At 42.1% G+C, this 27,279-nt stretch overlaps 1 protein-coding gene across 2 annotated transcripts; it reads left to right on the forward strand.

Annotated features, from left to right (window-relative positions):
• Positions 1-1,857: 1,857 nt before the first annotated feature.
• On the forward strand, positions 1,858-26,732 carry LOC130680317 (protein PRRC1-like). 2 transcript variants are annotated; one of them, XM_057490639.1, is made up of 5 exons: positions 1,858-1,936; positions 6,348-6,464; positions 7,087-7,476; positions 9,140-9,300; positions 17,478-26,732. In XM_057490639.1, the coding sequence occupies exons 2-5, from the start codon at positions 6,368-6,370 to the stop codon at positions 17,709-17,711; spliced, it is 882 nt and encodes a 293-aa protein (XP_057346622.1). In that variant the 5' UTR covers positions 1,858-1,936; positions 6,348-6,367; the 3' UTR covers positions 17,712-26,732. The 2 variants fall into 2 exon arrangements, with proteins under 2 accessions (XP_057346622.1, XP_057346621.1); XM_057490638.1 differs by lacking the exon at positions 1,858-1,936 and adding an exon at positions 1,951-2,043.
• The last annotated feature ends 547 nt before the right edge of the window (positions 26,733-27,279 follow it).

Below are 27,279 nucleotides of genomic sequence, written 5' to 3' on the forward strand. Positions count from 1 at the left end.
TACCACTTCCCGATGCCCATGAGCCACTCTAGGCCACCATCATCCCATTACTGGCCATCCTGCTTTAGTCCCTGTACCCCTGCAGTCATGGCAATGAGACTGTGATTTAAAACTGATGTCAAATCTCATCAGTCCTCTGCTCAAACTGTGCACATGCTTCTTGTTTTTCTCAGAATATATATAATCCAAAGGCCTTATCACACCTTCCAGGCTGGATTTGATCTGGCCCTCCTATCTCTCTGACGTCATTTCTCACCACTCAGCCCATTTCCTTATTGTTCTGCAAACATGCCAAGCAGCCTCCCTCAGCAGCGCTGCGTGGTCTTGCATCTGTCCAGCTAACCACAGGCCTGCTTCCTTAGGCCTCTGCGGGAACCCGCCTCCTCCGAGAAGGCTCGCACACTCATTATATCCAAAGTGGCCCACCCAAGTGTCTGGAGGTATCACATCCTATTCACTCGCTTCACTGCATCCATCACCACCCGTACTTTATCTTCCTGTTCATAGCCTCTCTGTCCTGTGAGACTGAAAGCTCCCTACGTGTCAGGACCTGGTCTGTCTTGTTCATTCTACATTCCCAGTACTAATGCTCAGACCATTGCAACGACTAAAAAAGGTATGTTGAAAGAATGAAGAAACCAAGAGATCTTATAGCTATTAAGGGTGTCAACCTGACAGGATAGAGATAGCAACTCTCTTCAGCACCACCCAAAACAGCAGACTCCGGACGGTGAACAAGGCGGCCACCTACACACATTCTCAGTGGACAGGGTAATAGGCACCGCAAAAGGGCACAGCCCAGTGCCGTGGCAAAGCGAGATCTGAAGTCAGGACATAGTTAAATAGTGTTAACTTGTCAGTGAGGCATTTTAGAATGCTCACAGCAGTCAGGTCCGAGAGATACCTTAATGTTCACTCTGTGAATGGGTTCCTGAAGGAATTTGGGAAGAACAAAAACAATTTTTCATGTGTTTAACACTCAGCAGTTTAAAAAGTGCCTTCATGGCACAGAAGACAAGAAGTGATTCTATAGCATCTTACTACGCTGATAGACAGTGACTGCAATGGGGTATGTGGTGGGGACTTGATAATGGGGGGAATCTAGTAAGCACAATGTTGCCCATGTGATTGTACATTAATGATACCAAAAAAAAAGGTGCCTTCATATGCATTGTTTTATTTGAAGCTTGTTACCTGCTTGAGTTAGAGACGGCAGACAGTAGTATTCCCATCTTAATAGATGGAAACATGGAGATTTACAGAGGCTAAGTGACCTGTAAAAGGTCACAACTGCACAACTTAGGTCCAACTAGGGCTTCTGATTTCAAATTCCTCATTTTCTTCCACAGCATTCCATTCGTCCATTTATTTAATGTACATAATCGAGGACCTACTTTTCAGGCACTGGTTTAAGGATAGCGCATAAGGCTCAGATTCTCTTTGTCTTTGGTTTTTTCAATTAAGAAAAAAAGTATGTGTAATATAGGTTCTTGGGGAAAAACTTAGCACAGTAGCTGCTACCTTTTCCCCACCCCACTACAGACCTTGGCATGTGCGTCTGTCCCCACGGGCGGCCACGGCCCTGGCGAAGTGAGCTACAGGGGTGACAAGGGTGGGGGTCGCGGAGTGCGAAGGACGACAGGCCTACAGGAGAGTGCTTCCAGAGGGGCCCATGGCCACGCCAGGGCGGCCTGGAGGACCTTTTGATTGGAAGCACTCAGACAGATTTAAACCGTGCCCGGGGGTGGTGCTCCTAGCGAGCGGGGCGGGGCGGGGTCCCGCCAGGGGCGGGACGGAGCCGTGCTATGGGCAGGGTGGGGCGACGGGCGGGCCGTGCAGCACGAGGGGCGGGGCAGCGCGGGGCAACGGGCGCCGACGTGGCAACCACGGGGCCACGCGTCGTCGGCGGCCATTTTGGAGGCGGGGACGTGCCGAGGTAAGTCTTTTGGTGTCTTCCGTGTCCTCCCGGAACCGTGGTCTTAACACGCCGACTTCTCATTTCCCCGCTTTTCAGCTGCCGCGCCGACGCCCTCCGGCCCCCAGGTGTTCGGCAGCCCCGGCGTGCGGGCGCCGAGGGGCGCAGTCCTGTAGGGTGGGCGGGCCTGCCGGCGTCGCGGACGCGAGGGTCGTGCGGAGCCCGGCCGTCGGCCTGTCCGCGCACGGGTGTCGGGCTTGCCGGGTGCGGCCGGGCCCAGCGGCACTTCGCGAGGCGTGCAGCCTCCGCCGCGGAAGGCACGAGTGCGGATCGCGGCTCCTGTCCCGGGACCGAGGCGGCGCCCCTGCGCGCGGCCCCGGGGAGAGCCCGGCCTGGGGACGTGGCAGAGCCTGGGAGGCTGCTCCCGCTTCGGAGACTCCGGGCTCAACGAAGCGGGACCGGCAGTGTGAAGGAGCAGTGTTCCGGAAGGTTCCCCGTCGGTGTCTGGACCCTCTCTAGAGGGCTCTTGCGTTTTGCTCTTTGTTCGTTCCTGGGCAGATTTAAACGTTAGCTCATACCCATAAATTGGCAGAACGTACATCCGAGGTTTTTGTCATTCAGAGTAGTTATTTTGAGAGACAACGTGCATTTCTGCAACGTGACACCTTTGGCCTTCCAGTATTTCTCCTCTACGGCCACTGTTTTCTTCAGAGAATATTTACAGAAGTTTGTGTTGAGAGCTGAGAACGCAAAGGCAAAACTCAAGACTATTGTAACGCTGGTAGAAGGGACAGTGTTTTGTGCCAGTAGGACACCAACAATAGTGACTCCTTTAGTGCGCTTAGGTTTGTTAGAGCTCCATTATTCCATTTCTTGTATCCTTATACGTAGCCATCCAATTTTTCACAGAAAAACTGAATCACAAGCAAATGAAAGAGGAGGGTCTGGCCAGAGACTAAAGACTCAGTTTTTCAAGCCATTTCCATTACTTTTTTTTTTGCGGTGTTGATACCTTATTAATAGTGCTTTTTGTCCTGAGACTTAAGCCCTAACACCATGACCCACTCTGACAGAAATAAGTAGAAAATAAATAAATAGAAAGAAATAGCTTTCTTTAGTAGAAGATAGTATGTTTATGCACTCAAGAGTTTACCTACTATTGTCATTAAGCCAGTTGTCAAGTGCTGTAACTTTTAAAAACTGAAAGAGATTGCCCAAATTTCCCATGTCAGGGGTTGTATTCATTGTAGAAGTTCTTTGGTTAACGTTAGGGATCAGGATTACCTTTAAATCTGACTTCTTTAAATCTGTCCATATGAATGACCAGTAGAAAAATGAGGTGAAGGAAAGACGTAGCTTTGTCAGGGCGTGATAACAGGCCCAGAAGGCCGTCTCTGCCGCCGTTTGTCCACCTCTAGTGTGCAGATACTGAATGGAAGGATTTTGCATTCTGGATCCCTGTTCTCTGCTTACTGCCGTAGATCTTTCCTCAGCATTCACGACCAGACCTTTTGAAAGTGTTGTGGCTATTTGCGTCATCTCCCACTTTGCAGTCCGGTTGAAACTGGCTTCTGTCTGCTTCTATCAGCTCTCCCTAAGTTCATCGCCAGAGTTTGTCCAGTCCATGAAGTGTTCGGGTAACATCCTGTTTGTGGGCTCTGCAGGATTTGCTGCTGTTGTCCATTCCTCCCTTAAACATTTGTCTTTGGCTTTTGGACACCACAGGCTCCTGGTTTTCTTCCTGTCTCCCGGGTCCTTTCTCACCCTTCCCTGCGAGGTCATGTATCCATTGGGCTGCTTTTTAAGGACTGGTCGGGTCATCTTCTCTTTTACGTGGTCTCTCCCTTCTCAGGTAACCTCCTCTTGGACCAGGACTTTAGACACTGTCAGGAACCTGGTGAAACCCACAGTAGAGTGGTTTCTTGGCTGCAGACCAAGTCAGTGTCTCTGGATGTTTCAAGGAGCTTAAACTCAGCAAGTCCAGTATTAAACCCTACATAATGCTGCCTGCGCCCGCCCTCTGCCCCCGTAAAAGATGTCACAGGCACCTTGACTGCTTGCAGTGTCCTGATCTTAGTGAATGGTTCCTCTGTCTGTGTGGTTGTGCAGGTCATGCCTCTCCCCTAATTACCCCACATCCAGCCTATCACTGAGCCGTATTACCCAAACATTTGTGGAATCTACTCGCTCTTGTCCATCTCCACTATTGTCACATTAGTTTAGCCCAGTTTCTCTACCTTGGCACTATTGATACTTGGGGCCATATAATCTTGTTGGGGCTGTCCTATGCGTTTCAGGATTTCCAGTAATATCCCCTAGCCTGATGCCAAGAGTACCCTTCTAGTTCGGACAACAAAAAATGTCTCCAGATACTGCCAGATGATCCCAGGAGGCCTAATCTCCCACCCTCACCCCACCCCCTGCCGCAGTTTGAGAATCACTAGCCAGGAGTTTTATCACTCCCTGTGTGAACTGCTGCTCTGTCATTCTTAATGAGCTGTGCATGTACTCTGCCTGCCTTACAGCCCAGTCCGTCTGCTGTGGTCAGAGGAATCTTTTTAAAACACAAATATGAATTGCCACAAGCTAGAATCAGACTAAATGAGTTCAGTGGCCAAACGGTGGTACATCTATAAAATGAAATATTCAGCGTACACACACACAAAAACTATTGATAGATGCAACAACTTGGGTAGATCTCAAGGTGGATCTTGGGTGAGTTTCATTATCCTGAGTGAACAAAGCCAATCTTGAAAGGGTGTATGCTCTATGATTCTATTTCAGTAGCATTCACAAAAGGAGGAAGGGATAGAGGACAATTGATTGCCAGGGCTTACGGTTGGCGGGAGGGTTTGACAGGAGCAGCATGAGGGATTTTCTGGGGGCTGGAACACCTGTGTCCTGACTGTGGTGGTGGTCACCTGATCCTATGCACATGATGAAACTCCGAAGAGCTACACACACACACACACACACACACACACACACAGAGACACACACAAATATAAAAACAGGTGAAGTCCAAATGTGGTCCATAGCTTAGTTAGTATAGTACCGATAGTCGTTTCCTGAGTTTGATCAATATACGGTAGGTGTGCAGGATGCTCTTGTTGGGAGAAGCTGGGTTTAGGGTACTAATGAATTCTTCTGTTTTAACATCTTCCTGTGACTCTAAAATTTCTTCAAGTAGTAAAGACAAAAATGTCACCTCCTGCTGTACAGTGACTTTCTGTTCTTAATAATCCAACTCCTTAACCTGGAAGCTCAACAACATCCAGACTCCTGCCTGTCTCCAGTCCTCATTCATCTTTTCTGTTCTTGCCACAGGGATTTTCTTGACTGTCGTGTTCCCCTCACCTTCCAGAGCCTTTGTACCAGCTGTGAAGTCACTTTTTCTGAAATCTGCCCTCCTAATCTCTTTTCCCTTTTGCCTAATTACATTGTGCACATCTTGCTGATCTCACGTTAGATAGGACTTCCCTGAGGAGCCCTTTCCTGACCCCAAGTCAGGACCTCATATTCCTGTCAAAGAACTGTGTTCTTTCCTCAGAGCACGTGATTCAGGCTATGGCTTGTTGTACATTGGTAGCATTATTTTATCGTCTCCTGTACTAGACTGTGAGCATCCCATTTGTTTTTGCTTACATTGTATTTCCAGAGGCACCAACACAGTGCTTGATAAGCTGTTGACCTTTGCTGATGATTTGTTACATGACTAAAAATACCAGAAACACATTTGTTGTATTCAGAAGTTTTGATTTTATACTTCAGATAGGCTTGCAAATTTATAATTATAAGAAGGTTTTCCCGTAATACCTGTTGTATTCCCATTGTAATCCACTGTTGTCTGTTGGGACCCTGGTTTCTAGTTACTATATAACAGTTTTGCTGTAGTTACCATTTCTAACACCTGAGCCATCATTTAGCCATTACAGAGTAGATTTAAGATGTGAACTAGGGAAATAGGGGATTGAGGACATTAAAATTCTTTGTGTTAATAGAATGCTTTATGGGAAGAGAGGAAACATTTGGAGAATAATTTATTTTTGTTCTAAATGTAATTGTGACTGGAATCTAGATATAAATCTAACATTTTCAGGTGGCAGAAATTAAATTAGTAATTTACTGTTTGTTTAAAATACGTTGAATAATTGTAAGTATAAATGATTATATTGGATAACTATTAAAGTTAACATAAAGTGACTTCTCAAATGTAAAATGTGTGTATGAAAAGATCACATACTGTATGCATGTTGAACATTCTCACAGACCGTTTCCTTAGGAATTCTGACAGACCCTTTATCTTGACATTATAAATTGTAAGGACAGACATCTGTCTCTTGATTACTTTTTAAGACGATTCTCTAACTTTACATACTTAAAAAATATGTCTGGCTACTGTGCTATTTGTAACAGGGTTATATTTTCACAGCATACCATATTTGAGTGAAAATGATGGAAGAGAGTGGAATAGAGACTACGCCACCTGGGACTCCTCCACCAAACCCTGCTGGCCTGGCCACCGCGGCGTCCACCCCGCTTCGTTTAGGTACACGGGCTTGTCTAGCATAGTTGTGAGGATAGTGAAGATACTCTTAGCTGCCCTCCAAGCCTATTAGAAAATGAATGTGTATATTAAAAGTTCTCTGATCTTTGCTGTGATGAAGGGACATCGTCTTTTATTTAAGCCAATAAACGAAACATGTATGTGTTGCTTTAGGTAAACATTTGTTCTTTATATTCATATTGCCTATAAATCATCTTTGTTATGACAAAAAATCCTAAAAAGCATGTGTTAGTTTTGTCTCATGTTCCCTGACTTTGTGGGGATTAATCTTCTGACCATTGTTTTTGTGCCTTTGGTGTGTAGGTTTTTATGCTGAAATCAACAGGGGCAAAAAATGGCTTTATTTTATTGAAAACAGAAAGATCTATATATGAACAATACTGTAACCTAGTTTTATAGAGCAGCTTTTTTTGCCTATGAGAGTTGAAAGTCATTTGCACTCAGTCATAGTTGCTGTATATTTTAAGTTACGCGTTCTAATATAGTTCTTGGGACATGGTGTTATTTAATTTAAAAGATTTTACAAGAAGAAAGAAACAGATACTCTGAATCAAGTGAAAAGTCTTGCCAATTTTGATTTTTTCCTCCCCACTTTTTTTTTCAGCAGCAACTAGTTCTTTTTCTTCTCTGAGTGGATCCTCGCTGCCGTCCCTGCCGCCCCACACGTTCTCCACCCCGCAGCCTCCCCTTCCTCCTGGGAGCCCTGCAGCCCCATTGGCCTTGGTGCCTCCTTCACCAGTTCCTTCTGTCCCACCGCTTGTGATGTCTGTGCCACCTGCCGTCCCTCCCCAAGCTGCCGCTGCAGTCGGCAGTCCCCCTCTGGCCCACTTCCCCCCTTCAGCCTCTGCCCTGAGCGCTCTGCTGTCTGCACCCTCTGCGGGTCCCCCTACATCAGGATTTGCTGTCAGTTCAACTTACGATATTACAAGGGGGCATGCAGGAAGAGCGCCCCAGACGCCCCTGATGCCGTCATTTTCTGCACCTCTAGCAACAGGTGACTTCTGACTCATTCTTTGAAATAAATGCCTACAGCGAATTTTTTTCTGTTGAGATTCCAGTTGCATGCCACTTCAAGGTATACAGTTCAGTAGTTGTGCACGTATTTACAGAGTTGGGCAAACATCACCACCATCAACATTAGAACCTTGTAATCAGAGGAATAAGGAAGAAAGAAGCCCTATACCTATTAGCACTCCCTCCCGACTTCCTCCCAGACCTTACAGCCCTGGGTAGCCACTGATCTGCTTTCTGTCTCTATGAGCCTGTTTTGGACATTTCATATAAATGGAGTCGTACAGTATGTGGTGGTTTGTGGCTGGCTTCTGTCACTTAGTGTAATACCTTCAAGGTTCATCTGTGTTGTCCTGTGTCAGTACTTCATTCCTCTTATGGCTAAAACATACTCCATTGTATGGAGACGTTATCACATTTTTGTTTATTCAGTTTATCAGTTGATGAACTTGGGGGTTATTTCCACTTTCTGGCTATTGTAAATACTGTTTTTTGAATATCTATATACAGGTTTTTGTGTGAACATATTCTCAGTTCTCTTGGGTATATGCTGAGGCACAGAATTGTTGTGCCTTTCAAAAGCTGCTAGACTGTTTTCCAAAGCACCTGCCCCATTACACTCTTTTCTCATTTGCAGTGTATGAGGGTTCTAGTTTCTCTGCATTAATATTTTACTTTTAACTCATTTCTTTGATTTCTAGAGTTTTCTGTTCTCGTGTTTTTGCCATTTAAATTATTAAAGCTGATGTAACAGTATATGATTTTCATATTATAAACCTTAGTATCTGATTAGTATATGGAGTGTCAATAAAACTCCAAAATTTTGTCTTAACAATTTGTGCACTTACAGACACCGAGGTGAAATCCTAAAGTTCTTTTTTAAAGTTTTACTTAAAAAATTAACAGTATTGAATGGTCTAGGGAGTAGTGTCATTTAGTCAGGTAAAGATTCAAAACCAGAGTAAAGCTGACGTGTGCCCTGAGTTGGTGGTGTTGGGCCATTTCCTTTTCTAGGTCGGTTATACCTTTTTTGGTTTCCCTGGAATGGTGGTTGGAAACCAGTATCAAAACTTCATTCTGTCATCTTCTGCCTTTTGCTTCTCATTTTAGGGAAAAAGCAACTTTGTTGTGATTTTCATTATCCGACTTTGCATACCTACTTTTACAAATAAAATTTTTTGCAGAGTATAAGAATGCCCCTGTCTATGTATATGTGAATTTTCTTTTTTGAGTTAGAAATGGGTATATGGACAGTGCACCACTTCTTACATATTCTTATATGATAGGCTTGGGTGCTCATGCCAATTATTTTCATTCATTAAGTGGATTGGAATTAACCAATGTCCACATCCACATGCTGAGTAGAGCAAACATGAAGTGCTTTTAGATACGTATCTTCTGTCCACTTTTAGGACAGTTGGTATCAAAGGCTATGAAAAGGGAAGGAAATTTCTGTTTTGGAATTTAATTTGTATTTTATAAAGGTGCTTCATTGAGTTCATAACTCAATCTTGAAATGCCTGAGTATACAGATCACATTATTAAAGCTGTTTTGAACTACTTATCTTGTATGTTGTATCTCCTTTTTATAGGAAATAGTTTTTGGAATAAATTACCTATATTAAAAAGTTTTTGCCATTAACTAGGTATTTTACCAACTCCCATTACTCAGCAAGCCAGTTTGACATCTCTGGCACAGGCAGCTGGAACCACATCAGCCATTATTTTTCCAGAGGAACAGGAAGATCCTAGAATTAGTAGAGGTCGGGATGAAGCATCAGCTGGTGGACTCTGGGGTTTTATTAAGGTAAGAAGGGGTATTTATTTTAAAAGCTTTGCTTATTTTTTTTATATTGGTATCATTAATCTACAATTACATGAAGAACATTATGTTTACTAGGCTCCCCCCTTCACCAAGTCCCCCCCACAAACCCCATTACACTCACTGTCCATCAGCGTAGTAACATGCTGTAGAATCACTACTTGTCTTCTCTGTGTTGCACAGTCCTCCCCGTGTCTCCACACACACACACATTGTACATGCTAATTGTAATGCCCCCTTTGTTTTTCCCCACCCTTATCCCTCCCTTCCCACCCATCCTTCCCAGTCCCTTTCCCTTTGGTAACTGTTAGTCCATTCTTGGGTTCTGTGATTCTGCTGCTGTTTTGTTCCTTCAGTTTTTCTTTGTTTTTATACTCCACATATGAGTGAAATTATTTGGTACTTGTCTTACTCTGTGTGGCTTATTTCACTGAGCATAATACCCTCTAGCTCCATCCATGCTGTTGCAAATGATACGATTTGTTTTCTTCTTATGGTCGAATAATATTCCATTGTGTATATGTACCACATCTTCTTTATCCATTCATCTACTGATGGATACTTAAGTTGCTTCCATATCTTGGCTATTGTAAATAGTGCTGCGATAAACATAGGGGTGCATCTGTCTTTTTCAAACTGGGCTGCTGTATTCTTAGGGTAAATCCCTAGAAGTGGAATTTCTGGGTCAAATGGATTTTCTATTTTGAGCTTTTTGAGGAACCTCCATACTGCTTTCCACAATGGTTGAACTGATTTACATTCCCACCAGCAGTGTAGGAGGGTTCCCCTTTCTCCACAACCTCGCCAACTTTTGTCGTTGTTTGTCTTTTGGATGGTAGTGATCCTTACTGGTGTGAGGTGATATCTCATTGTGGTTTTAATTTGCATTTCTCTGATAACTAGCGATGTGGAGCATCTTTTCATGTGTCTGTTGGCCATGTGAATTTCTTCTTTGGAGAACTGTCTGTTCAGCTCCTCTGCCCATTTTTTAATTGGATTATTTGCTTTTTGTTTGTTGAGGTGCGTGAGCTCTTAATATATTTCGGATGTCAGCCTTTTATTGGATCTGTCATTTATGATTATATTCTCCCATACTGTAGGATACCTTTTTGTTCTATTGATGGTGTCCCTTGCTGTACAGAAGCTTTCAGCTTGATATAGTCCCACTTGTTCATTTTTGCTTTTCTTTCCCTTGCCCCGGGAGATATGTTCATGAAGAAGTCACTCATGTTTATGTCCAAGAGATTTTTGCCTATGTTTTTTCCTAAGAGTTTTATGGTTTCATGACTTACATTCAGGTCTTTGATCCATTTCAAATTTACTTTTGTGTATGGGGCTAGACAGTGGTCCAGTTTCATTCTTACATGTAGCTGTCCAGTTTTGCCAGCACCATCTGTTGAAGAGACCGGCATTTTCCCATTGTATGTCCATGGCTCCTTTATTGATATTAACTGACCATATATATTTGGGTTAATGTCTGGAGTCTCTAATCTGTTCCACTGGTCTGTGGCTCTGTTCTTGTGCCAGTACCAAATTGTCTTGATTACTATGGCTTTGTAGTAGAGCTTGAAGTTGGGGAGTGAGATCCCTGCCACTTTATTCTTCTTTCTCAGGATTGCTTTGGCTATTCAGGGTCTTTGGTGTTTCCATATGAATTTTTGAACCATCTGTTCCAGTTCATTGAAGAATGTTGCTGGTAATTTAATAGGGATTGCATCAAATCTGTATATTGCTTTGGGCAGGATGGCCATTTTGATATTAATTCTTCCTAGCCAGGAGCATGAGATGAGTTTCCATTTGTTATTGTCCTCTTTAATTTCTCTTAAGATTGTCTTATAGTTTTCAGGGTATAGGTCTTTCACTTCTTTGGTTAGGTTTATTCCTAGGTATTTTATTCTTTTTGATGCAATTGTGAATGGAATTGTTTTCCTGATTTCTCTTTCTATTGGTTCATTGTTAGTGTATAAGAAAGCCACAGATTTCTGTGTGTTAATTTTGTATCCTGCAACTTTGCTGTATTCCGATATTAGTTCTAGTAGTTTTTGAGTGGAGTCTTTAGGGTTTTTTTATGTACAAAATCATGTCATCTGCAGATAGTGACAGTTTGACTTCTTCTTTACTAATCTGGATTCCTTGTATTTCTTTGTTTTGTCTAATTGCCGTGGCTAGGACCTCCAGTACTATGTTAAATAACAGTGGGGACAGTGGGCATCCCTGTCTTGTTCCCGATCTCAGAGGGAAGGCTTTCAGCTTCTCGCTGTTCAGTATGATGTTAGCTGTGGGTTTATCATATATGGCCTTTATTATGTTGAGGTACTTGCCCTCTATGCCCATTTTGCTGAGAGTTTTTATCATGAATGGATGTTGAACTTTGTCAAATGCTTTTTCAGCATCTGTGGAGATGATCATGTGGTTTTGTCCTTCTTTCTGTTTATGGGGTGGATGATGTTGATGGATTTTTGAATGTTGTACCGTCGTTGCATCCCTGGAATGAATCCCACTTGGTCATGGTGTATGATCCTGTTGATATATTTTTGTATTTGGTTTGCTAATATTTTATTGAGTATTTTTGCATCTACATTCATCAGGAATATTGGTCTGTAATTTTCTTTTTTGGTGGGGTCTTTACCTGGTTTTCATGTTAGGGTGATGCTGGCTTCATAGAATGAGTTTGGGAGTATTCCCTCCTCTTCTATTTTTTTGAAAACTTTAAGGAGAATGGGTATTGTGTCTTCTCTGTATGTCTGATAAAATTGTGCGGTAAATTGACCTGGCCTGGGGTTTTGCTCTTGGGTACTTTTTTGATTACCGCTTCCATATCTTTGCTGTTAATTTGTCTATTTAGATTTTCTGTTTCTTCCTTGGTCAGTCTTGGAAGGTTGTATTTTTCTAGGAAGTTGTCCATTTCTTCTAGGTTTTCCAGCTTGTTAGCATACAGGTTTTCATAGTAGTCTCTAATAATTCTTTGTATTTCTGTGGGGTCCGTCGTGATTTTCCCTTTCTTGTTTCTGATTCTGTTGATGTGTGTTGATTCTCTTTTTCTCTTAATAAGTCTGGCTGGAGGCTTATCTATTTTATTTTCTCAAAGAACCAGCTCTTGCTTTCATTGAGTTTTTCCATTGTTTTATTCTTCTCAATTTTATTTATTTATTTTCTGATCTTTATTATGTCCCTCCTTCTGCTGACTTTAGGCCTCGTTTGTTCTTCTTTTTCCAATTTTGTTAATTGTGACTTTAGACTATGCATTTGGTATTGTTCTTCCTTCTTTAAATATGCCTGGATTGCTATATACTTTCCTCTTAAGACTGCTTTCACTGCGTCCCACAGAAGTTGGGGCTTTGTGTTGTTGTTGTCATTTGTTTCCATATATTGCTTGATCTCTATTATAATTTCATCATTGATCCATTGATTATTTAGGAGCATGTTGTTAAGCCTCCATGTGTTTGTGAGCCTTTTTGCTTTCTTTGTACAATTTATTTCTGTTTTTATACCTTTGTGGTCTGAAAAGTTGGTTGGTAGAATTTCAATCTTTTGGAATTTACTGAGTCTCTTTTTGTGACCTAGTATGTGGCTATTCTGGAGAATGTTCCATGTGCACTTGAGAAGAATGTGTATCCTGTTGCTTTTGGATGTAGAGTTCTATAGATGTCTATTAGGTCCATCTGTTCTAGTGTGTTGTTCAGTGCCTCTGTGTCCTTATTTTCTGTCCAGTGGATCTGTCCTTTGGGGTGAGTGGCATGTTGAAGTCTCCTAAAATGAATGCATTGCATTGTATTTCCTCCTTTAGTTCTGTTAGTCTTTCTTTCGCATATGTTGTTGCTCCTGTGTTGGGTTCATATATATTTATAATGGTTATATCCTCTTGTCGGACTGAGCCCTTTATCATTATGTATTCTCCTTCTTTATCTCTTGTTACTTTCTTTGTTTCGAAGTCTATTTTGTCTGATACTAGTACTGCAACCCCTGCTTTCTTCTCTCTGTTGTTTGCATGAAATACGTTTTTCCATCCCTTGACTTTTAGTCTGTGCATGTATTTGTGTTTGAGGTGAGTTTCTTGTAAGCAGCATATAGATGGGTCTTGCTTTTTCATCCATTCTGTTACTCCTTGTCTTTTGACTGGTGCATTCAGTCCATTTACATTTAGGGTGACTATTGAAAAATATGTACTTATTGCCATTGCAGGTTTTAGATTCGTGGTTACCAAAGGTTCAAGGTTAGCTTCTTTAGTATCTTACTGCCTAACTTAGCTCGCTTATTGAGCTGTTATATGGACTGTCTGGAGATTCTTTTCTCCTCTTCCTTCTTATTCCTCCTCCTCCATTCTTTATATGTTGGTTGTTTTATTCTGTGCTCTTTCATGTTTCCTTTAATTGCTTTTTGCGAGTAGTTGATTTTACTTTTTGCCTTCAGTTAGTATTTGGTTGGTCTGCTTTGCTATGATTTTATTTTCTCTGGTGACATCTGTTTAGTCTTAGGAGTGCTCTCGTCTAGAATAGTCCCTCTAAAATACCCTGTAGAGGTGGTTTGTGGGAGGAAAATTCCTTCAACTTTTGCTTGTCTGGGAATTGTCTAATCCCTCCTTCATATTTAAATGATAATTGTGCTGGATACAGTATCCTTGGTTCAAGGCCCTTCTGTTTCATTGCGTTACATATATCATGCCATTCTCTTCTGGCCTGTAAGGTTTCTGTTGAGAAGTTTGATGATAGCCTGATGGGTTTTCCTTTATAGGTGACCTTTTTCTCTCTAGCTGCCTTTAAAACTCTGTCCTTGTCCTTGATCTTTGCCATTTTAATTATTATGTGTCTCGGTGTTGACCTCCTTGGGTCCTTTCTGTTGGGAGTTCTGTGTATTTCCATGGTCTGTTCGATTATTTCCTCCCCCAGTTTGGGGAAGTTTTCAGCAATTATTTCTTCAAAGACACTTTCTATCCCTTTTTCTCTCTCTTCTTCTTCTGGTACCCCTATAATACGAATATTGTTCTGTTTGGATTGGTCACACAGTTCTCTTAATATTGTTTCATTCCTGGAGATCCTTTTATCTCTCTCTGTCAGATTCTATGCGTTCCTGTTCTCTGGTTTCTATTCCATCAATGGCCTCTTGCATCTTATTCATTCTGCTTATAAATCCTTCCAGAGTTTGTTTCACTTCTGTAATCTCCTTCCAGACGTCCGTAATCTCCCTCCGGACGTCTGTAATCTCCCTCTGGACTTCATCCCTTAGCTCTTGTATATTTCTCTGCAACTCCGTCAGCATGTTTATGATTTTTATTTCAAATTGTTTTTCAGGAAGACTCTTTAGGTCTGCCTCCTTCTCAGTGTTGTCTGTGTAATCGTTGCCTGAGATTTTGGCTTTTCATGGCGAGATAGCTTGGAGAGCTGGCACGAGTGACGGCTGGGGGAACCTCCCTTCTTGTCCTTGTTGGTTTGTGGCCTTCCTCTCCTGGGAGAACAGCGAGCTCTAGTGGCTTGTGCTGGGCAGCTGTGCACAGACAGGGCTTCTGATTCTTGCCCAGCCGCTATGGAGTTCATCTCCGCCGTTGCTGTGGGCGTGGCCTGCCTCGGGCTGCAGCTCCGATATGGTGGAGTCGCGTTGGAGGGGGAACGGCCAGGAGGCTGTTTATCTCCGTGAGGGGCCTCTGAGCTGCCCTGCTATCTAGGGGTTTAGGGTGCCCGGAGTTCGCTGCTGCTGGACTGAGTGTCCCAGGACACTTCTGTTGGGCTGTGGGGTCCCTGTCCCTTTAAGACTTCCAAAAAGCGCTCGCTTTTCTTTGTCCCCGGAGCGCCGGCTGCAGTGACCCGCTGACAGGTCTTACTGTCCTGTTTCCCTAGTATCCAGGACCCCAGGCATGCACTGTGTCTGCGCTTTGGTGCGGATGGCTAGGGCTGGCTATTTAGCAGTCCTGGAGTCCCTCTCCCTCCCCGCTCTGACTCCTCCCTCCCGCCCGGAGCTGGGGTGTGGGGCACTTGGGTTCCGCTGGGCCAGGGCTTGTATCTTAGCCCCTTTGCGAGGTGCTGGGTTGTCACAGGTGTGGATGTGGTCTTAATGTTCTCCTGTGTCTTCTGGTCTCTCTTTTAGGAACAGTTGTCTTTGTTGTATTTTCAAAAATATATGTAGTTTTGGGAGGAGATTTCCGCTGCTCTACTCACGCTGCCATCTTGGCTCCCTCCTTAACTAACTTTATTTTTAACTTGCAAAAGTCGTATATATTTGTTAGAACATGTAAAACAGTATGAGATGCATAAATTTCCTCCCCTCACGCCAAGTTGTGGAGCTCAATACATGTATATAATATTCAGAACATATAAAGGACTTTCTCAATAATGACCCAACTGAAAGATGGGCAAAAAAGCTTACACAGACAACTCACAAAAGAAATATGCAAATGATAAGTATAGGAAAAGATGTTTAGTAACACTTATCATTAGGGAAATGCAAGTTAAAACCAGAAGATACTACTGTGTATTTGTTAAAATGGCTTAAAAATACTTAACACTATCAAATACTGGTGAGGATGCAGGGAAACAGTACTAGTCATAGATCAGTGGGAATACAAAAATGGTAAGGCCACTATGGAAACTGGTGAGCAGTTTTTAAAGAAGGTATACTCTTAGCATATGACCAAACACTAACGCTCTTAGGCATTTATATGGGAAAGATGAAAACAATTTATCACAAAAACCTCGACTCTAATGTAATAGAAGCTTAACCTATAATCACCAGTAATGTGAAATGGCATAATGCCCTTGTGAATTATATGATATACTGAACTGTTCTATATCACAAAATGGAATACTCAGCAATAAAAGTAATAGACTTTTAATATATGCAATGAATGACTTGGCTGGGTTTTAAGGGAATTACGTTTGAAATAAAAAATGTAAAAATCTCAAAAGTTTATATACTAAATGATTCCATTTATATAAAGTTCTTGACATGAAAAGAAAGTAGAGAGAGATGGAGAGTGGTCACCAAGAGTTAGGGAAAGGAAGGATAGATGGGACTGACTATCAAGAGCCACGTGAGGGGTTTGCTTTTAGGAAACAGAACATCTCTATATCTTGACTGCAGTGATGGGCATGTGAATCTACACATAGGAGAAAATGACATAGAATTATACTTGAAAAACATAAGAATGGCACCTGCTAACATAGTGAAATCCGAGGAAGGTCTGTCGTCTGGGTTATGGTATTGTTCCAATCAACTTCCTTGTTCGGGTAATACCCTGTGATCATGTGGGGCGTGGCTGCATGATGGGTAGATGGGACCACCGTGGAGTGCTTTTGCAACCTCTTGTGAGTTTATACCAACATTTAAAAGAGTTTGCTTTTTTTTTTAAAGCTCAGCAAATCTTAATAATAGAAATTAAAAAAATTAAGAACCCTACCCAGACACATCGTCAAACTGCTGATTATCGGAGGTAAGGAAAACAAATCTCAAAAACAAATGAGAAATTATTTTGAGCCTCCATTTATGCCAGACAGTGTTCTAGGTGCTTTAACCTGTGTCTGTTACCTTCACAATCCCTGTTATTTTGGGTAACACGCTCTCCTCTTTGAAGATGAGGGCACTCACCCAATGTGTGCAAAGCTGCTGAGAGTTGGTAAATAATTTAAGCCTGGGTCTACACTACTGAAGTCCAATTATTTTGTGTACATATGTAAACCTTTTCAACACAGCTTCCTAATTTATCAAGAACATAGTATACATACTGAGTATAAGTATATGCCCCTTACTGCTTCAGTATAAACTCAGAGGAATATTGTGTGCTACTCCTTTCTAGGCTATACCATTTCAGTGATTAAAAAGGAAGAAATGTTAAAGCTAATTTGCATATCCATTAAGATATCTTAGATTACAAACAATAGTAAATGACTCAGGCTAATTGAGACTAAACAAAGATTTATTGAAGGGTTAGTAATGATGCTTAGTTAAAGTAACAGCTAAAACAGCCAAGTCCTTCAAAAGAGAGGAGCTGAAAATCAGTCCAGTAGTAGTGGCTCATAGACCTTAATTTGAGTTGCAGACAAAAGATAAGCTATTAGCACAGGTTGGCCCAACACAGGTATGTATGAAGAGACTTGAGAACACAGAAGTGGAAGTCAACAGTGGCCCCTGCCTCCCTGACAGGGACGAGCAGGAGCAGGAACTTCTTTCCACAGGTCTCCTGCACGTGTGGCACTCCCAGCATTCTGTGGGCTCCGCCTGGCTGTGTGTGGCTATCTTCTCCAGAGCCGGCCATCGCATGTTCCCGGGATAACAGGGAACAGCTTCAGAGGCTCAAGCCGTGCCAGTCCAGCCCTGCCTGTTGCTGTGGTGCTCATGAGAAGTGCAGCGCTCTCGTCAGACTGCAGGGCTGTGTCGGACGCCTTCATTTGAAATCTTTAGGCCAGTAGGTCTAGGTTGCTCTGAAGGAACCAAAACAGAAGGGGATCCATTCAATGAGAAAGGCAGCTCTTATTTCAGTGACAAGTGTTTAGCCACTCTCAGGATTTCCTGTATGATTTAGAAAGCTGAGGACCATTTCCAGGTTCCATTGTAACTGTGACTTTTGGAACGTGGAGAAGCAGCCCTTTGTTTGTCCCGCTAACTAAAAAGACACACTCTCTTTATTGGCTTTATAATGTCTCTTCAGCTTTGTCTATGTTTAACAACTCTGCTAGCTGCTGAGAGAACAAGACACTTGGTGTGGTAATAGTAAGAAGAAGATGTGAGGACTGTGAACCATCATAAGAGCACACAGGTGTCCCTCCAGATAGCAGCATGTTAAACTGAGAAATGGTCCACGGCCAAAGCATTGCGTTTTTCTCCCTCCTTCCCCAGTTACACTTGACACTTCAAGGAAGTGGCCAGAACTACTACATCTTGGTATATACCTAGGGATATTTTTCCTAGGGGGAAAAGAAAGAAAGGATTACATGGTTTGTTTCTCTCAAGTGGTTGCAACTGCTAAGCAGTGTCCTTTCAGGTATGGGAATCACATAATGGAGTTTGAGATCCCACTCACACCCAGGAAAAGGGCAGAACCAACCCTCAAGGACAGAAGGCCTAGCTCTGCCTCATCCTGAGCCTTGTGACTCCCCTGGCCTTTGATACCGAATCCCAAGTGTCCTTGAGATGTGCTCTCACCCCTGGGGCCCTCACCTCTTCTGCAGCTGGCCCCTTTTAATAGTTTCCACTTCCAGCCAGTTTCCTGTTCTCAGCTGTAGTGGTAGAGATGCTAGACTGGTGCTCCTTGTTCTTTGGTTTGCATGAGGACATCTTGGTCTTGTGCATGGTGTGACTGCCTTCTTGTCCCTCGTCTTAAGGAGAGCAGTGGAAACTATTAAAAGGGGCGCTCCGCTCCTGTTCCTGCGTGGTGGTAGGGAAGGTGGTGGATACATGGAAACAAAGTGGGTATCATGGCTGCTAAGAGATGAAGGCCCTCAGTAGAGGCTGGACTACTTCACTTCCACTTTCCTAGGGCCTGAAGAAGTCTACGTGCTCGCAGGAGGATGGCTTCCTGCCAAAGTGCTTTTTGGTGTAGCATCTAAATGGTCTTGCATTGGTCTTCCTCCTCCTCTTCCTCTTCCTCTCCTCCTCCTTGTCGTCCTCTCCTCCTCCTCCTCCTCGTCCTCTCCTCCTCCTTCTCCTCGTCCTCTTTTTCCTTATACTTTCTATTCGCCAGGAGAAGACATGATGGAAAACCTGGCAGCTGAAGCCCTCCCGGAGTGCATTGTCCACGTGGTTCTGCAGGAGCTTCAAGCTGGGGAAAACTTGGCAGCAGTTCAGGCACATGAAGCCGCTGTCCAGGGCCACCAGCCCCTCAGGCGTCTTGGCCCTGGGGCACTCCTCCTGGGCTGGAGGCTCCCCCGCACTGCCAGCCTGCTCCCTTTCCTGTGGGGCTTCGCTGTCGTCACTGACATCCATGAGTTCCTGTGTAGACAAGAGTCTCCATGTTTGTCAGGCCTCTTCAGCCTCCTCAGCCACTTCAGAATAAGCCAGCTTTTCTCTTTTGGTCTTCTTTGAGGCAGGCTCGTAGACTTCCACTTCATCCCATGACACAGGCACACCTCTTTTCGTCTGGACACTCCTGTTGTAAATCTTCTTGACGCGTGCCCTTCCCAGGTATGGTGGAAAGGAGTCTTTGCTAGACAGGGAGGAAGATTCCCGTTCTTCCAAGACCTGGGGTTGAGTCATCTCAAGATTCCCAGTATGAAGAATATCCTGATTGCAACTGAGGGATTCCTCCTCCTCCTCCTGGGAACGGAAATTTCAGACATGAGTAACTAGAATAAGTGTGTGAAGTCTGTAGGAGTTGAGATGGTCATGAGAATATTCCTATATGGGCACATGGCCTGGAAGTACACACATATGTGAAGTCACAGAATGCCATGTGACACAGTTTGTCTGAGGTATGTGTGTGGTGTGATTATGTGGGATTGAGGGTGTGGCAGTCTATATATGTTCTGGGACATACCTGGTGAGTGTTTCTGACATTGGTAAGGGGGTGGTTAATGACGGTGTACGTGTGTGTGTGGTGCGACATTACACGTGAACAGGGGTGGTACGTGTTCTTACTGTGAAATGGTTAAAGACGGAGCATGTTGGAGGAAGTGTGCTTGAGCTTCCCAGAAGTGCAGCTCTCTTGAGGGGCTTAAGGCTTTGGGCTGAAGGTTTTGTGGGTGGAATGGTATGCAGAATAGAAAGCCTGTATATGAAAGTGCATTCATTTCAGGGCTATGAGTTTTTGAGTGCTTTTGCCAGCTCTAATGAGGGAACTAGAACAAGTTACCTGTGTGAAACGGTGTACATTATTTACGGGTTAGTGTGTAGACAGCAGAGTCTGAGAATGATTGTGGGAGGAGGGAAGGTGGCAGTGTGTATCTGTAACGCTCGTAGAGAATGGGAAGGACCCATCTGGAATGAAGGGATGTGTATATGAGAGAAAAAGTGAAAGGATGGAATAGTGGGGCCATGTCGTATGAAGGAATACAGGTCTGCATGAGTTTGTGCTGATTGGAGGGAAGAGGTAATTGTATTCTCACACTGTAATAAGCACAGCCCACTATTGTAGGTTGCCATCCATAGATCATTCTGTTTCTATGGGAATTGTTTGACTTCCTTGTTATCTGTGGTGCATGCCACAGTTCACTAGATCTGTTTCTTGTTATCTGTATCCCCTCATTGCCTGGCCACAGGGACACTTGCCCCAGCGTCCTGGAGGCAATTACATTCCTGTAGTAAAGCATGTTAATCATTGTGTCTAGAAACTTGTTAACCCACTCAAGAATGTGATGCCTGATCAATAAATATGAGGGGTGCCTTTCCAGCACCACTCTTGAGCTGGTATGCCTTGAGTCCCCTGGCTGGTCCACTGAGGTCTTCGATATCTCATCGCGTCGCCTCCTTTGTCTGTGGGTCGCAGACGGGGAGGAGGCCGACAAGTGGTGCTCAAACAGGGACCTGAAAGACGGTCAAAACTCAGGGTGGAGAACCTCCGCTCGGCGGCACTTGCAATTCAAGGGCGGGAAAAAGCTCCGAAGATGGTCGATCCGGTAAGATTCCCGGGAAAGCGTACGTAGGGAACAGGATCAAGACGTCAGGGACACTATAATGGGCCAAATGAAACTAAAGTAGATAAATCAGAGGATTTCTTAAAATTACTCCGTGCCCTCCTTAAAACATCAGGAGTGAAAACCTCTAAAAGATATTTTACTCAACTTCATAAGTATATAAAGAAACATTGTTATTGGCTTCCACCGCAAGGTACTCTTAAACAAGCTGGTTGGGAAAATGTTTTGCGAGATTTTAAAAATGCTCACAGACAGGGAAACATTATCCCTGTGCCTGTTTGGGTAGATCAATAGCCCCTTAATAAAGAAAGAGTGGCATCCTTACACAAGTTAAAGAACAGCTTCAGCTAGATAGATTAGAATTTTCCACCAGCCCGTGGAATTCCCCTGTATTTGTTATAAAAAAGAAGTCAGGAAATTAGAGATTCTTATATGACTTAAGGCAAATTAATGCGGTTCTTAAACATGGGACCTTTACAACAAGGCCTCCCTTTTCCGGCTATGATACCAAAAGACTGGAACATGGCTATCATTGACCTTAAAGATTGCTTTTTTACCTTGCTCCCCATTCAAAGCAGTCCTCTTAGGCCTGCGTTACTTTCTCCTGTGTAATGTAGAGTCTGTAAAGTAATCAAGCTGAACCCTCAGGTCAACGTGTAAATAGCTCTATTCTATTAACTGCTTTCCTTAGAGGCAGTCATCCTGGAGCTAAGCATTTCCTTGTCTGCAGCCCCAGGGAAGCAAAGCAAGCTTGCATCTCAGATCAAGGCTCTAGTAGCAAAAAGTCACACAGTCCCTGCATTTATCAGACAGGCGGAAGCTTCTCAAGGAATGACTAAAGCTTGGGCAGTAAAAACTAAGAAAACTAACTGGGAGCAATTCAATCCCTAAATTCTAAAAAAGAAGTATCTTATCTTCTGCATACAAACCTGGCCCCAGTACAAACTCTCTGATTAGAGAGGCTTGGCCCCTGAAAGAAGTATGCAATATAATGTTATGCAGCTAAATATATTTTGCCACAAAGGAACAAAATAGTCAAAAGTCCCATGAACTACTACAATATGGAGCTAGTTTTCTAAATTCTTTTAGTGAACATCTATTCTACTCATTAAGTTCATCATTATCTTTGAGAATTGAGAAGTCTTAAACTAAACTCCCTGAGATAGAAGAAATTTATCTTCTGCAATACAGCCTGGCTTTAAATGACTGGAGCTAGAATTGTACTTGCATTTCATTTCCAGCCCCCTGGACACACACAGTCCTTATCAGTTCAGAGCCTTCGTCAGCCCTGTTAGTCTGGGGCCATCGAAACCTAACCCAGTTATGTAAACTACTTGCCCTTAGAGGGTGTTCTTGAAAACTGAAGTACTTTTAATCAAGTAAGCTAAAAAGAAAGAAAGCAATTAAATATCAGTAACTCAAATCTTTATATCAGTTTGTATGTCTGTGTATGTGTTTTTAGATGAAAAGTGTTGCTGACTGTAGTCGTTATGTCTCAATTTGTATGTTTGTGTGTCTAAGTGTATAAATGAAAAATATTTTCCTACCTCCGGATGGTATTAATAAAAATTGATTTAAAAACAAGCGCTTGTGAAAATTGGGCATTCTAAAACTTCCAGAAAATCTAATAAAAAATATTAAGCATTAATACTAATTTAAGTTTAACTGAAATGGACATGTCCTTATAGTTGTCAGCTGCCAAAGTTTACTTAAAGTCATTTAAGTTGATGTTACCTGTTAAACATTTCAAGAAGATGCTTAAAGAAAAGCTTGCCTTTGTCTAATGTTTGGTAAAAGTTTTTTAAGTAATCTAGCATGGTTGCTAAAAATAAGTAAACAAGTGTAGCAAATAAACATCTTAATAATAATACTGTATATTATTAATACTTAATATAATACTGTAATAATAGTGTATTACAGTGTGTGTGTATATATATACATATATATATATATATATATATATATATATATATATATATATGCAAACAGCCTGAGAATTTTTGTGGTAACCAAAATTCTTAAAGTTTGCTAAGTTATATAGACATATTTTGTGCCTAATGAGAAATTGTGCTGTAAAGCACATTTCCAGAAATGATAATATATGGTATAGATGTATCAATCTGAAGAATGCTAGTGTAACAGTTTACAGTGGCCTATTTTTCAGTGTTCACTGAAAGTTAAAGTATCAAATGGTTTTAAGTTCTAATGAAAACTACTTAATATAATAAGGAAAATATTTCTGTATGCTAAAGATGTGTGTTTTAATAAGAGAAAGTATAAAGAATAGAAATTTGTTTTGTTGAGAGTAAAAGAAAGTAATTGTTCTAAAGTACAGCTATTTACTTAAAGGGGGAGAACACTGAATGTAAAAGGAAAGTTGTAGAAAACTTGTGGAAAAATTGATATAGTCATGCTATGTGAAATTAAAGCAAGTGAGTCTTGATATCAAGTACACAGCAAAATTAGAATTTTGTTTTCAATTAAAAAGACAAAGTTTTCTTAAACTGTTAGTGTACTCTTAATGTTGAAAGATTACAAAAGGTTTTCTAATTGTTCTGTCAAAACAGTTTCTCATGCTTAAAGTCTCAATGAATTGAGTATTTAAGAAAATGAGATCTTAATATTAAAAGACTAAAAGTTAAACTTTGCCAACAACTGTGTAAACTTCTGTATCTGTCTTTGAAGTATTTTGTTGTCCTTCTAGTTAAATAGGTAAGTATTGCTTCGTGGCAACCTATAATCTTATTTAAGCAAATGCCAAAGAAACTTTCTTTTGACAACTTTCCAAAGTCAAATTCAAAAAGGTGCTTTTACCTCTAGTTAATTCTGATATTTTCCAGAGGGCCCCTGGAACATGTCAGAAGAATTTTTTTCTCCTCTTCGGGAAAAATATTTCGCTAATTTGGCTTATTTATCTGCTATATATTTACCTAGAAAGCACTGTCAAAAGGAATGATGCTAAACTTTGTTACTAAATGTTTTGTGGTACAGAAATATCCAAATTTTCTTACGCCAGCAATCTTATGTAAGCTCTCATCAAGTCTTTAACCATTGTCATTTGTAAGTCTTTTGTCATTTAAAGTCACTGTTTTATTATTCCTAAACTAGTAAAGAGCTAGATTTCAGCAGAACAAGTATTGGTTACAGAGGATTAAGTAAACTAGAGAAGATGGTTTTGTAGCTTTTTGTTTCAAATATTGCTGACAAAATGTTTTAAGCTTTTTTTCTTAAGCTAACTGACAATGCTCCAGTTTACCTCTCCTCTACGCAAAAAAAACTTTTTTTTTAAGCTATATAATATCACTCATAAAACAGGTATTTCATACAATTCTACAGGCCAAGCTCTAATTGAACATCGCCATCTTACTCATAAGCATTATTTATTAAAACAAAAAGGGGGATTACTGCCCGATATGATAGAATTAATTGCAAATCAACGATTAATACATGCTTTACATATCCTTAATTTTGGTCTCTTAAAGGGTGACAGACAATCAGCTATGGAAGTGCATTTTTCTGACAATATTTCTTTTTCTAAAACAACAGCAGTTCCTGTATGGTGGTCTCCAATAGGTTCTTCACAATGGTATAAAGGTCATATTAAGGTGTGGGGCAAAGGGTTTGTTTGTGTCATTACAGAGGACCAATGCTTGATCTGGCTGCCTAGAAAGCAGATCAAGATACGCTATAAAGAGGAACTCCCAGCAACATCGCCATCTGAGACGGCTGTCCCAGGCGGTGTCCCTCAACCAGTTCCGTCACTGGAGTGAGGATCCCTACATGATAATGAAGTTTTTATTCTAATCTCTATACACATATACATAACCCAGGCATGTGCTATTACTACTAGTATTAGCAGTCCTCCGTACTTCGGCCGGGGAGTAGAACTTCATTGTATCTCCACTTGTTCAACTCCTGTAGGCCCGGTGATTTAGAAAAAGGATGGTAATGAAATATATAGACAGAAAGATAGAGGAAAACTTGGTTGGGATAATGCTACTGATCAGTCTAAAAGAGACAATACCCGCTATGATATTTATAAAACAGTTTTAACCCGAAATGATATTGGCAATTATTCTTGTGAAAAATTCCAAAGGGAAGCCCTGATCAAACATATAAAAGTAGTTATGTTTATTTGGACATTTCATTAACCCCAGAGAATGAGTATTCTTCACCCAATATGTGGTTGCAATTGGCTAATCAAGGGCTTAATAAGACATCTTTTTGTATAGCAGGTGATTCCTCTATTAGTGGAATCTTAAGGAAGAATTTGATAGGCATAGGACTCCCTTTTTCAGTGTTTACTAATATTTCTGGAATAAATATTACTTTAGCCCCTAAGATTCTTACTCAAGAAATTCAATTGAATTTACCAGTTAGCACCACTATAGTTTCTAGTTGTATATGTATCAATTGTACTAATATACCTTCTTACTGTAATTCTCCTATTCATGTAAAATGGCCATATGGATATAGACTCCCCAATGGCTGGGTGTTTCTGTGTGATAACAAAACCTGTCAAGCCTTTTCCTCACATTATCAAGGCATCTATGGTGTAGGACGTATTCTTCAGCCCTTATAGTTCATCCTGGATTTAAACACCGAAGAGTGACCTGAGCCCTGCCTCCAAATTGTGATGACAACCTGAAATTGTTGGACCCCATAGCCATTCCAGTCGCAGCTGCGTTTGTATGGCCTGTACCAGGACTCGCTGTAGAAATGCAGAAGGAAATATCTAAGCTGGCCTTTGCCTACAGCAAGACTGCAGATCTGACTGCTTCCATACTGTCAGAACTTAATCAGGAACTTGGAGAAGTTCGAGTGGCAGTGCTTCAGAATCGTGCTACCATGGACTATTTGTTGCTGAAAGAACATTTGGGCTGTGAACAATTTCCTGGAATGTGTTGTTTTAATATATCTGATTTTTCACAGACAATTCAAAACCAGTTGGATGATATTCACCATATTATTGATAAATTTTCACAATTACCTGGATTACCTGATCTGTTCTGTTGGTGTCACTGGCTATGGCCAATACTTGTGGGCCTCCTTCTTTTATGCATTTGCCTTCCCGTTTTAGTAACATGGCTGTGCCATCTGATTGCTGGCTTAATAAAGCCAATTCATGTATATGGTATATTTCAAGAAGTCATGGCAAAAAATTAATAACTGCATGTTATCTTCTTCAGAGTCCGTGTGACAGATCACTGTATATTTTAAAATTCTGCAGCAATTAAGGGGATGACAAAGTGTTTGCATAAATCTTTTGTATGCCTCTGCTCTATCGCATTTACTCCCTGTACGGCCCCAAGAGACGGCTGGCTAGCCAGAGACGGGTAAGATTCCTTACGGGAGGAACAACCTAAGACAGGCACAGTCGCGGGGGCCAACAGGTAGAGAGATGAGGGGGTCAACTGAGGTGTGGCTTAGCACCTCACCCCCCCTGACGAGGCATTTCTTGTCGCCCCTTTTCTTTACCAAGCTGCAGTGGAATAACAGACTTCTCTTACTTTTTAATTTAAAAATGGGGGAAATGTAGGTTGCCATCCATAGATCATACTGTTTCTATGGGAATTGTTTGCCTTGTTATCTGTGGTGCATGCCGCAGCTCACTAAATCTAAACCGAGATCTGTTTCTTGTTATCTCTATCCCCTCATTGCCTGGCGACAGGGACACTTGCCCCAGCGACCTGGGGGCAATTACATTCCTGTAGTAGAGCATGTTAATCATTGTGTCTAGAAACTTGTTAACCCACTCAATAATGTGATGCCTGATCAATAAATATGAGAGGTGCCTTTCCAGAACCACTCTTGAGCTGGTATGCCTTGAGTCCCCTGGCTGGCCCACTCAGGTTTTCGATATCTCATTGCGTCGCCTCCTGTCTGCAGGTCGGAGACGGGGAGGAGGCCGACACACTATCTCACTCACAGCTGTCCCAGTGTTCACATGGGGATCTGTCCTATCCTTGAAAGCACACCCCCAATTTGTCCCTCTGCAGACGCTTCAGTCTTAGTTCTTCCGCATTGAAGCCCTTTACTGTTTTTGAAGGGAAAGTGAAGTAAGTAGGGATTGGGCTGAGCCACCCCAGCTATTCACCCTGTCCAACCTTTGTGATCTCCCTTACCATCCTCAGCAGCACCATGAAGCTTTCCTGCAGAGGACACGCAGGAGAAATTCTCAGAGTCAGAGGACTCTCCTCCTGGTGTCCAGCTGTGGTCTGGGACCACCACATGTGCCTCCAGCTGAGGAGAATCCTCTTGTGAATTCTCGAATTCTGAGGAATGGAATACAAAAAAAGATGTGGCATTTTCTGGGATCTATATCCATTCAAAAAGACATAAGTGGATGATCAGGTTAGGCATTGAAAACCGCCCCCCCCCCCCCCCCGCCATGAAATTAAGCATTTGA

Source organism: Manis pentadactyla, chromosome 13, assembly GCF_030020395.1.
Source record: "Manis pentadactyla isolate mManPen7 chromosome 13, mManPen7.hap1, whole genome shotgun sequence".
Lineage (NCBI taxonomy): Eukaryota > Metazoa > Chordata > Mammalia > Pholidota > Manidae > Manis > Manis pentadactyla.